The sequence below is a fragment of the Clarias gariepinus genome, chromosome 4 (assembly GCF_024256425.1).
Source record: "Clarias gariepinus isolate MV-2021 ecotype Netherlands chromosome 4, CGAR_prim_01v2, whole genome shotgun sequence".
Taxonomy (NCBI): Eukaryota; Metazoa; Chordata; class Actinopteri; order Siluriformes; family Clariidae; genus Clarias; species Clarias gariepinus.
Genome location: NC_071103.1, coordinates 32,672,885 through 32,686,212, shown reverse-complemented (window position 1 = coordinate 32,686,212; position 13,328 = coordinate 32,672,885). Strand labels below are relative to the sequence as shown.

Here is a 13,328-nt window from a genome sequence, read left to right as displayed (position 1 = left end):
GTAATGTCTGTACATATTACCTTGTTAACATCGGTCCCGGTCTTAACCTAGGCCACGGTCGCTGCGAATGCCGAGTCTGCATTTGTGACGCTAACTACACCGGAAGTGCTTGCGACTGTTCTTTGGATACATCGACATGTCTGGCCTCCAATAATCAGATATGTAATGGCAGAGGCACATGCGAATGTGGAACCTGCAGGTGCACTGACCCTAAATTCCAAGGACCCACGTGTGAGATCTGCCCTACCTGCCCTGGAGTCTGTACTGAGCACAAGTAAGCGTACCCTCTGCACCTGAAGCTTAAGAGCTTTAATCAAGATGATTTAAATCCGAGAGTTTGAGATAGAAATGCTTTTATACCAAGTAATTTACAGTGGAACCTTTTACTAGCATAATTCGGTCTAGAAGCTTATATTTCAAAACACTCATTTCAAATTTTCCTATAAGAAATAATGGAAACTCAAATTATTCGTTCCACAGCCCCAAAAAAATAAATACATAAAAATAATGAATACAAAATATAAGGTAAAAAAAAAAATTTTACCTGCACTTTATCTTAAAAATAAATCCCGACAGATAAGTGTTTCCATTTATGCGCGCAGGCGCTATGTGTGTGTGTGTGTTTGTGTATGTGTGTGAAGCTAAATTAAGAAAAAAGGAGGAATCAGCCCCCTCCCCCTTCTCATCTTACACAGCAATTACACACATACGTGCATGATCACAGTGATATAGTAAACAGTACATACGTGCACGAATGTTGATTATACCAGTGAGACACTGGGTCTTAGTGCTAGACGAGCACTAGAACCCAGCAGGGGAGACGATTACCCACAATTCCGCAGCGCAAGAGAGGAAAAAAAAACGTTGGGTCATTCGTGATAACGTTATGCTCAGCAGCAAAACAAGAAACGCATGCTTGATACATGATACCCGACACTCGTAAACCAAGACTTGTTCGTTTTCCAAGTCAAAATTTATTACAAATCTTTGCTCGTCTTGCGGAACACTCGCAAACTGCGCTACTCGCAATCTAAGGTTTCACTGTATTAGCTTTGGATTACGAAAGAGAAAAAAAAAGATTCAAGCATGGATCAGTTAAAGAGTCAAATAAAAAAAATTATTACAAAAACAACACAATTATTTCATTAATATGTAGAATAAAATTTTCACCACAAATTTCACAATTTATTTTCAGTTAATCTTATGCTTTTCCTTTAAGTGGTTGTAGAGGATAAACATTAAGCCTCAGACCGACACCAACGCCTAAGATGTAACACTGTTTACAGGTCTCTGATTGGCTGTTTCATGTAAATAAATGATGTCGGTATTCCAGTGTTCTGTTGGTTATAATGGAGGATATTTTAGGCAGTTGGTTTCTGTCTTGTGGTCAGATTGGTTTTCAGTTGCATATGCAGATGTTTGTGTGTTTACTGAAAGTGTCGTATGCCTAACAAATGCCACGTAGAAGTAAACGTTTACTGCTGCAGAAGTATGAGGTGAAATATTGGGTGATACTGACTCACTGAAACAGTAAGAGTGATTCAGAGTCTGGCGATAGCAGCAGCAGCAGTATCAAAAGTATTTATGTGTGCCATCAATATAAATATAACAACATCGATACACAACCCGTCATGATTTTGGTAAAAAAATAAATAAATAAATAAATAAAAAAGCCGGCGAGCCAGGATTCTGCATTTTATTATTTTTTTAAGATGGGGTCTAAGGGTTAAAACAACATCTTTTCCAACAATAGATCAACTACTGTGATACATCCTTCTCACCCCTTTTTCCTTCCCATCCTGTTTTGTCTCATAACTGGAACTTTTATGAGCCTTTGCTCATTTATTTCTATCAAGAGTGTTGATCATTCATGATAGATTTGGCGCCTTTGAGTTACATTCCTTTGTTTATAACGTTTCCTTTTACTTGCAGTGTTTTTATTGGTCTTAAAGATGATTGATTTTGTAAGTCAAATGTGATTAAGTTTGTTAAAAGGTCTTAGGGTTGAGTGCATAACCTTCTGAAACTCAGACTCTACTACTGTATACACTGCATTCCCTCCTCACTGTATCTCTTTATTAGGTCCTGATAACTTTCAAACAGAAAGAAGTTTGGCATCACACATGGATACACACATTTTAGTTGGAGGAAAATGTCTCACTTGTATGAGGTTCAAGTTTAGATTTTTTTTTCCTCCCTTATTCTTTTCCCTGGAATCTAATGTGGATCCCATCTGTCATCTGAAATGACACGCATGAGCACATTGATACGTCTTTGCTCTTATCACGTCTGTGATAAAACATGTGTGTTATATGTGTGCAACCAATCCTTTATTTTCAACAGGAGATGAGGTTTAATAAAAATGGGCTTGGGATTTGGCTCAGGAGGATGACAAGTGGCTAGATTTAAAAAATCTACTAAAACACTGATTTTATTTTCCCTACACTGACTACTTTCTCGATTGTTGAAATGAAATTCCTGTGTATACTGACCGATACTGACTGATGATGTCATCACCCTGCACATGCACAGAGGCAAAAAGTCACATGAATTCCTAACACTGTTCTCAAAACGAAAATGGACTCCATATTAACTTAACCACCTCCACTGTTATATTAGACTTATATTAGATCTTGTTACACACAGACAATCCCTGCTATCCGATTTGAGGATGGTTTCCTGGTTCTTCTCAAGGTTTCTTCCTATTGTTATCTCAGGGAGTTTTTTCTTGCCACCATCATATTTGGCTTTGAGGAAGACAATCTGATAATTATGATTTATACATATTTCCTCACATATTTCAAACTCATTTTCCAAATTCTCTTTTGATCCTGTAAAGCTGCTTTGCGACAATGACCGGGTGTATATATCCAACATATGATCACATCCAAAAGTGACTCAGATTCTATCTGGAAAACATTGAGACGGACATAAAAAATCTGATCGGTGTCACATTAGGGTCGGATTTGAGTCACTTCAGGCAACATAGTTTTATCTTGTTTTGTTGTGGTTTTGGTCAGCCAGACTAAAGTTTCAGTATCAGGGGGCCACCATGTTAACTAAGTCTTGCCCTTGTTATGAGATCCAGTGTTTAGAACGTGTAGAGACAATATATAACACTAACCACAGCTTCCACACACATTTGATCTTGAGATCCTTTTTATAAATGACGGAAAGAGGGAGTGAGAATGACAGATCAGATATGGGGCAGCAGTGTTACAGTTGCTGTAGTGAAGCAGGAAGTCAGTTGGCTGCTGGCTAAGTGTCTGTGATATAGTGAGTGATCAATAAGCCTTAAAGTAAAACTTCCAATCTTGCACCTCTCGCCTGCTGAGGAGGTTTGACCACCTGATTGAGCTGTCTAAAGGAAGTCCCACTGAACAGACGCCCTGGGGCTGTTCCTTGGGCAGATCCAGCAGAGATTCTATCTCAAAGTTTGCTTGGGAATGCCTGGGAATCCCCAGGAGGAGCTGCAATTTGTAGCGACGGATATAGATGTCTGGACTGACCTTCTCAGCCATGTAGACCCAAAGCCTCAGACCTGAAAAAGTGAACGATGAACGTTTCAGTGAACGAATAAAAGTTAATCCCAGTTAGATGAGTAACAAACTGTATGTTGTTCCACAGGGCGTGTGTTCAGTGCCGAGCCTTTGGTACTGGAGAAAAGAAAGACACTTGTGAAAAAGACTGCAGTTACTTCAAACTGATCAAGGTGAAAGACAGGGAGGAGCTGCCTCAGCCCGTACAAGCCTTCCCACTCATGCACTGCAAAGAGAGAGATGCTAACGACTGCTGGTTCTACTACACCTACTCCGTCACCAACCAAACCGAGGTCCATGTCGTCGAGACACTAGGTAAAGTTTGTCAAGATTTACACAACAGAGAAACATTTTACAGATTTCATCTACTCTGCACGACACCTTAAAAGTGCCTGTCAAAGGTTTCTGAGCACCCGCTATTCAGATTGGACTTTAAGTTAAATGTTAAGTTAAGGTAAATATAGGAGTTAATGGAAGTGAACTGACAAATGTAGCTCTATCTGGAAAATACTTACATGCACACATTATACAGTCAGGTGTAAAAGTTAGTACTTGTGTAGTTTTTGTGTAATAACGGAATAAAATCAACTCTTAGTATGAAGCAAATACATCCTCGGACGAATAACAACTATTTTCACAGTGCCATTATTTATTTTACCAACATTTTAACAAAAAGAAAAAAAGGTCTTTAAATACTAAGTTGAAAAAGGTGTTTGTTGTTTGGCTGAGATTCATTTGCTTAATACTGAGAGTCGCTACGATTTTTATCATCAATTAGTATAATTCTCTTTGAGAATTTAAAGAGGGGGTACTAACTTTTACGTATGGCTGTGGGTTTGTAGTTAAATTTATACAAATATCTAATCCATAATAGGGATGGGAATGATCAGGGGCCACCCAATACAATATTATGATGCAATTCTGTATCACAATTTTATAAACTTCCCAATTTTTTATACATAATTTATATATTTAAATTCTTTTTTTAAAGATCTTCTTATACTTCTAAACAAAATTTTCAAATAATTTAATCCTACCACGATCCTAAAATAATGTGCTGCCTGGAAATGTGAAGAAAGAAAGTTTAGATGTAGAATTGTAGAGAAACTGAAACATTTTTATTAACGCAAATGCAAAAATATAAACATTTAAATTTACATTTTAAAAATTTAATTCAAATAAATTGCAACAAAATAATCACAATACATAATCTCTACTTTATAATCATATATAAATAAATAATAATGTCCAATATCATCTGTAAGACATACATGTATCTTGGCTTACATAACTTACAGTGAACAAAATCACCAAACAAGTTCACTAATTTTTAATTAAGCACCCTAAAATGTGACACATCCTTAGATATAACCCTTTAATTATTATAAAGAGCACTATACACTAAATGCAGCACTAATTAAAGGCAAATCACTTAGCAAATATGTTATGTAATGTAAGTCTATTTATTATAACAGAAATGTGTTAAAGATGAAGAAATTTGCTACGTCATTTTTTTCTCACCATCCTTTTGTTTCCCAGAATGCCCAGCTGGTCCTGACATCATCCCCATCGTGGCTGGAGTGGTTGCGGGAATCGTCCTGATTGGACTAGCCCTTTTGTTGATCTGGAAACTGCTCATGATCATTCATGACCGCCGCGAGTTCGCCAAGTTTGAGAAAGAAAAAATTAATGCCAAGTGGGATATGGTAAGAACAACCCCTGTGTTTTTAAATAAGATTCTGTAGGGTATAATTGATTACATCTGAGAGCAGAGAGCAGTTCCTGTCTCTAACAAGGCTTGTTACTTAAGATGAGTTGTATTGTACTTGCAGATTTTAAAGATAGCTGGATTATAGATCTCTAAATCCCCCCCTTTTTTCCTTACATTACATCTCAAACTATCATTTTGTTTTTAATTCATGGGAAAGTTATTCATAGGCCAGCTGGCTTTAAATATATTTTTTGGGTTAATACTCCTAGCAGCTGGAAAACAGAACAGAGCCATTTTGGATTGTGGGTTTGGTTCTCCAAGGTGCGGCTGTTTGGAGTAGATTTGTGAAGTTTGGTTACTCGGTGCTGCCCTCTGCAGGTCGTAAATAAATTTCAATTAAAAAGTCTTAGCCTTAGTCTCAAAACAATGTCATTTCTGCATTTAGACTTTAAAATGCTCGGATATGCCTTTACCAATGTTTTTTTAACTTTCCTAAAATGTCATACTTTTTACAGATTAATATTCACAAAGTCTATTCTTTATTCAGGTTTAATCTTAAATCTAGGCAGTGTAATTCATCAAAGTTCCATAGTAGTGTAGGAGTGTGTCTAAGAGATATGGGCAGGGCAGTAAGGGTTCAAAAAGCTCTTATTATGGCAACGCAAAGGCCATGGTGTCAGTTACAGTTCAGATACTTCAGTCTGTCAGGGCCTGTGATTAAAACCTCATCAAAGGCTAGGTGGGGTGTGTGATGACGGTTGGGACAGTTATATCGAGCGCTCTGGTTTTCATCAAGTTTCAAGCCACCTCTATTCCAGTAACACTTTTGTAGTTTTTCATTCAAAACTTGAATCTTCCCTTTTTCTTGTCTAATGTCCATAAAACTATCATTGTAGGTGCTTTATAAATTCAGATTCCTAATTTTCTTCCCATTTAAACCATTAAAGGAGTTCCTGGGAGACAGGATATTCTGAGAAAACTTTCTGCCCTGTTGGTATCCAAGCACTAGTTAAACAGTGGGATAAGTGCATTAGTGTAGTGGGGGATTTTAATAGAGAAATGAAGGGAGTTTTTACTCCAGCTATGTGCTGATATTCTGCACATCACAGTTTGTGCCTTCGAGTGGCGCAGTGCTCGCCCTATCATCCAGATATCCGTCTGTGAGCTCATGCAATCGGAAGAGCAGTTCGAAAAGATGCAGTCAGCTGGCGTCACGTGGTTTGGAGCAAACACGTGATAGTCTTCGACCCACCCAATTGAGTGGTAGTAGTAGCTTAATGTGGAGCCCCATAGTGACGGGGAGGAATTGGACACGGCTAAATTAGGGAGAAAAATTGAGGGAAAATTAAAAAAATAAAAAATAAAATAAAAAACGTCACAGTGTTTGACTTGACTGCCTCATGTTTATAAAATATTTAACCTATAACTCTGACATATTGCACATTTATAACACCAAAGGGCCACTTCCATTCCCATCTGTCAGAACGTTGTCATGTAGCTCAGCATTTCAGTTCATACCAAATAAATTGTTCAATTGTGGAAAGTAGTGAAATCATTGGTAATAATGCCTCATAGTTTATATGTAATCTAACAGTGGATCAGTTAGACAGTGCATCAGACTTGATAGCTCATATACTGTATATATAACCGAATGTGTTAGTAATTTGTCAGTGTAATTAAATCTGTTGTCGGTCTGACGTGTGTTTGGAGGGAATTTTTCTGGAGTGGACTCATAATAATGACATCAGTATAATGGAGACAATAGAGATAATCAGAGACTGGGTTAATAAAGGGAAAACAAAGGGATGCTGACATAGTAACATGCTTTATTCTAGAAATCACGCTTACTGTTAGTTACTATTATTATTATTATTATTATTATTTGATATTAAATAAATCTTGTGTTAATTATTGTTTGTGGCTATTATTAATTTTATTATTAGTAGTATCATCATAACTACCCCACTACTACACTGCACAGTGAAGAAAAACAGTAGAACTGTTTGTGCAGCACCGTTACGTAGGCAGGGGTATTTCCAGTTAAACAAAACCTGGTATTTGGAAAGAAACTATTCAGATGTGATTCGTATGTTTTGCTCAATCTGACTGGGAGTTAGTGAGACAGGAAGTGTGTGTGGCCGAGCTGCCGGTCAGTCAGCCATGCATGCAGTGCGCTGTAGTCTGTGCACACAGTGATGGATGACGTGTAAACGATTTCAGGGGTTCTAGCTGTTGTTAGAGGAGCAGTCTTTGATCTTTATCTTTTTTTTATTATGGAGGTTGTTGTGTTTTCTTGGTTAAGATTTTTGGATGCATTAGTTCCCAGGACGAGAAGTTCTTCTCTAGATTTACAGATGAAAGCGAATAGGCAAGGTTATAGATATTTGGCAGATGGCATTATGCAGAGTGACTTATTAAAACCTTTTTAACCTCTGCCGTCCTCATGCTGTTACAAATAGGTCTGAGTTTTCCAGTGTGATCATGCTAACATCCTGTTAGAGAGGAGTAAATACAGCAAGAAAACACAAGAGTATTTTTCCTAACGCTCATTTAAGTGATTTTCCATCTTGTAAAGAACAGTCGCTGTAATGCTTATGAAATATTAAGGAATTTTAAACAATATCTTTCCCATAAGGTCTTTCTTCATCCTTTTAGCTCCTCCTCCTCATCATCATCTGTCTTCTTGCTTTTGCTGTCTGTTTTTTCACCTCCTTTGTCCTTTTCCATCTTGCCTTCAAAATTCTTTCTGTGCCTTTTTTCCTTCCTTAGCAAGAGAATCCAATTTACAAGAGTCCTGTTAATAAGTTCCAGAATCCAAACTATGGGCATAAAACTGCAGCTCTTTAAGTGTGTATTACTTCCCGAGTGTCTCTGCATGCTCTGTGTTTTTGCGTTGTGTTGGTGTGAGAAAGTCATTTTGTTGCTCTACGACTTGTGATCTTAACATTTTATTTATCTATAATAACCAGTACAATTTAATAATACTTACAATTGTACAAATAACTTCAAATAACTACAATGACTTATTTAAATTTAATTAATAACCTATTTTAAGAATGTGAGAGGAAAATACAAACATTTTTCCATTAAGGTTAAACAGCCATATTGTGCGATACAGTGGTGGAATAAATTGTATCAATATACACAATAAAAATTATTTTTGAACAGCTGCTTTACAATTTTAAACTTTTGTTTTGGGAATTTTTGTGTTTAAAAATTTTGAGTATTTTAGCCTTTTTTTCTTTTCACGTTTTTTTTTTTTTTTGCATTTTTTCCTCTCTTTCTGCGTTTTAATAAATACGTCTGGGTCATGATTGTTCAATATAGAGTGCCAGGTCTTTTTTTTCTCAGCACAATCTAGGAAATATGATGACATTTAATTTAATTTTAATCAACTATATAAACATAACTGAGCTAAAGGGAAATAAACACCATAGTCTCATATAATATATATTACATTGTTGTTTCTGGTTGTTTCCATGACTAAAATAATCATTTGATCATTTTCTGAGTTCTATGTTTTGCGTTCCCATATTGTTCCTGTCATTTCCATATTCTGGTAGCGAAAATATATATATATATATATATATATATATATATATACATATATATATATATATAGAGAGAGAGAGAGAGAGAATGCTTTTATTACCTCCTAATTTTTTTTGTTTACTTCTTTTTGTAGCAAACTCTAGCATAGCCCTTTTTTTCCTGCTTTTTTTTTTTTTTTATCAGCTAAACCAGATTATCTTTTTTCCCCTTCTTGATTCTCTTTTAAATGAAACTATGTTGTTAAATAAAAATTTTATTAATTGGATTGAGATTTATTCTCAACATCTCACTCACCCTTACATTGCTACGACTTTGTGTGTGTGTCCTTTATTTTTTTTATAATTTATATTTTTTTAATAAGTTAATAATTTTACTAAAACTTGTACTATTGCATGTTTTACTCTTTTATTCAGATTATTAACAATGAATTGAGGAGTTTTTGTGCTTTTTTGACTGAACTAATCTAAAGAGCACTGAATCTCTCATGACCTTGTACTGTTGCTTTGCCTGTTTTCACGTGTTCATGTTTCTGCTTCTTTTGCAGGGTGAAAATCCGATCTACAAGAGCGCTGTTACGACTGTCATCAATCCTAAATACGAAGGGAAATAATGCCCATCTCCCCTGCGCGCAGAGCAATATTCTTCATTTCAATTTGAAACAGTTTCTCCCATTTTATTATTATTTTGTTTTATTTTATTGTGTTGAACTATGCGTTTATATTTTAGCACTGCGTTTAGGATACAGCATTGTGTGTTTTCCTCTGTTTTATTGCGAAACATGTACAGTTTGTAAAGACTATTAACAGCTCTTGTTTGGAGAACTGTTTATATTTTTGCCCATTGTTTCACATATTCCTGAAACCATTTACTGAAAATCGTGATGCTGAGACAGCTAATAATCTCTTCATAAGCGATACATAAGCTATGAAGCGAACCTTTATTATTACAGTTCATCATTATTCACACTAATCATTTCCATCAGATCTAACAGAGACAACAAAAAGACATTATGCAGCAGCATCACTGTGAGTGTGTAAGATCTGACATGACAATCAGGAGTACTGTTTATTTGTACTGAGGTCTTTTATTATGCCATTGAGTCTAGAGATAATTGCTTATGTATTGAAAGCATGTTACAGCCTTATGGTATTTTATTGTTGTGTTATATTTTAAGGTTTTTAAACTTTTCTGATTGCGTAACATAGTCTACAGTAATTTTATGCCATACAGATACTTAAGGGAAATTTCAGTCATAAACACACATGGCTTTTGGTCAGATTTTCTCTCTTACTTTAATTCTATACTACAAATATTATTATATATCGAGCAATTTTGCAACTTTGTGTATATCTGACTTCAAACTGTGTCTGTGCAAGATTATATACTTTACTGAGAGTCGTTTGTATGTAGTCCTTAAAGTCAGTACTGACGTCTAGCTAAAGCCTGGCAAAATAGGAAGAAAAAAATACAATAAAATAAACAAACACCAGTTTATAAATTTAGGAAATATATCTTCAACTGATATTTAATTATAGTGGGAAAATCCTATTTTCCAGTTGATACAAACATTGTGGGCGTGTCAGCCTGGATAATGATTGACAGTGCTGTTTCCCTTGCAACATAACACAATCATAAATTGCTGATTTATTTTGGCATTTAAGTCTGAACTTTTGCATACATATACAAAGACTTTCCCCCTGATATTGGTGACATTTTCCCTCTCTGAAGAGATTTATGATGGAACTTCAAACCACTGATGCCATTTTGTTAAAAACAAGTTTGTGAAAACTTTCATGGTACATGGATGTGTGGTTATTTTAATTTTTACCCTGATTATTATCCTATTTAAAGTTTAGGATGGTGTGTTTAAAATAAACAAATTGCCATTTTGATGTCTATTCGACACATACTAGGAAGACTCCTGCTCTTTGCTGTATGATGCAGTATTATCTTACGCGAGATGTTTCAGATCCTACTGTAGCTACTCCCCTCTTTTTAAGTGCCTTTTCAACATGTTCACTATTGCCATGCTGTTTTGAATTTATTTATTAAAACCGACTCTTAAAAAACATCACGCCTTTATTGTTAATAAACCAAGACTGCTGTTGCATGAGATGGACCATTCTCTACACTCCTGTGAAGATCATGAGCATGTGAGGAGCAGGAAAAGCAGTTTATTTGTGTTGAATTTTATTCTGTTCATTTAGAACAGGGGAAATGTAGTGCCACAATTTATCCAGTAGAGGGCAACAGAAACACCAACATCAGCTGTGTTACTTAGGTGCATGTGTGTCTCAGACCAAGAAGAGACCAAAATTATTCATAATGCAGTAATTTTTCTCCATATAACTAATATTGTACAATCAAATCCAAACTCTATTTGTCACATACAAAGTCATACACAGTACGACCGCCAGTGACCAGCTTATAAATAAGAAATATATATAAATAAAGAGAAGAGATACACGCTGGAAAATAAATTTAACTAGTACAATATACCGTACAAATAAGGACATAATAAAAATATAGCTCTATATAGAAATCTAGAAGAAAAAATGAAAATTTGTAAAATTTTAGAAATTATTGGGGGGGGATTAAAAGTGACTTATTAGAGTGTCTTATTAAAGTGTCTTGTGCAATGGTCCAGAAAGGAAAATATAAATATGTATTGCAATTGTGCATGAATGTGTCATTAAGGCATTCAATAACCCTAACCGTAAAATCATTTACATGATTTTAATCACATATATATGGTTTTAAATCATATGTTCTGCTTTGGGAATAGGCACCGTACTGTACTTAGATATAAGTGTAAAAAAAAGCAGGATTTGTGATGTTGATTAGACCCTCAATGATTGGTTGTGGCAATTATATACAAAGACTGTTAGGAGTTTACTGGACTATTTCCTGTGTGTGGACGGTGCGGGTTAGATTAGATGAAACCCTTTTACCTTATTTACATTTAGACATTTGGCAGACGCTCTTATCCAGAGTGACTTACAAAAAGTGCTTTGAAGTTTACATCACTGGATAGATACGTCCACTTATGGGATTTACTCCAAATATTGAAAAAACAGATGCGTCTTGAGTTGTCATTTAAAGATCGTCAAAGACTCTGCTGTACGGACATTTAGAGGAAAAAATTAAATATACTGATATAATATATATAACAGATATACCTTATAATAATAAAGTTATCAAAATGGTGTAAAAAATTTTACCGAATTACACATCCTAAAAAGGTAGCAAGAGAAGGAATACAAAGTAAAGTATGGGTTAAAAATCATTGTTCTTATATATTATATGAATGTTATGTTATATTATACACACTATTATAAATTGACATCATTTCATAGTCTAACAACATGGCCAACTCTCACTCAAATGATCTCAAATTTAAAAGAGATGTAAAAACTAAGTTTAATATGTTTTACATTTAATTCTGTGTTGCTGTGCAAAAGAAATTTGAAGATAAGGAGTTTAAACGCATATTGTTCTCAGCGATGAGGCCACATTTCATACAAATGGAAAAGTCAATAAGCATAATGTTTGCATTTATAGGGAAGCAAATCCCCAGGTTACGGTTGAGCACATGAGGGGACGTCCGGAAATGGAACGTGTTGAAGCTGGACTACTGATGTATTAAATAGTAAGGCATATTATAAGGCATAGAATATTTGTAAATCGTGGTGAAACCAGTTAAAATATCTATACCTGTTTGTTGGAATTTTGATAAATAAATATATATAAAACATGAGATATTTAATTTTATTTGCCTAGGTATAGTAGTTACTCAGATATTCATATTTCAAATGTCATTACATTTTTTGGGACACCATGTATGTTTGATATTACATAAAATATATACAATTAAATATTATATGAAAATATTATTCATTCAATCACACTCACCTTTGATTACAGCACTATGCTATATAATGGTATCCAGTTCAAGTGTGGAAATGATTCCTTATGCTCCAGAGCCACTCGTTCACAATGTGAGTCCTGGAATATGCCGGTTCCATCAGGGCAGGAAAAACCCCTCCATTGATGTGATAAACTGGTTATTCACTGCATTCAGGTCGCCAGCTGACTGATTTTATTGCCACACTGTCAAAATTGTTGAGTCTAGACCTGACTAACTTAAGCAACACCAGATCATAACACCGTCTCCAGAGGCTTGTACACTAGACACTATGCATGATCGGTGCATCACTTCATGCACTTTTCTTCTTATCCTGACACGCACATTGCTCTGGTATAGAGTCAATATGACTTCATCAGACCACATGACCTTAAGCTATTGCTCCAAAGTAGCAAATTTAAGACCTTTTTTCTGATTAGACTCAATAAACAAGTGGTTTTCACATGGCCACACAATTGTTTATTCCCACTCCTGTGAGTTCTCATTACATTGTCGTTCATGTAGTTCTTGAATTTTTTTTTAACCAGGCAACTTTACCAAGTGATCTCCATTTATGATTGAATTTAAATATTGAAGGATTCTTAACCCAGTTCCAGTAATT

At 35.3% G+C, this 13,328-nt stretch overlaps 1 protein-coding gene across 2 annotated transcripts in view; it reads left to right on the top strand.

Moving 5' to 3' along the window:
* Positions 1-10,873, top strand: part of itgb1a (integrin, beta 1a) — a 45,380-nt gene extending 34,507 nt beyond the window's left edge. Inside the window, exons 13-17 of one of the 2 annotated variants that reach the window (XM_053494138.1) lie at positions 52-274; positions 3,628-3,854; positions 5,079-5,245; positions 8,020-8,097; positions 9,347-10,873. In XM_053494138.1, the coding sequence (XP_053350113.1) occupies positions 52-274; positions 3,628-3,854; positions 5,079-5,245; positions 8,020-8,097 (695 nt within the window). In that variant the 3' untranslated portion in view covers positions 9,347-10,873. The remainder of the gene's footprint in view (positions 1-51; positions 275-3,627; positions 3,855-5,078; positions 5,246-8,019; positions 8,098-9,346) is intronic. The other variant, XM_053494139.1, reaches the window with a different exon arrangement.
* Positions 10,874-13,328: the final 2,455 nt, after the last annotated feature.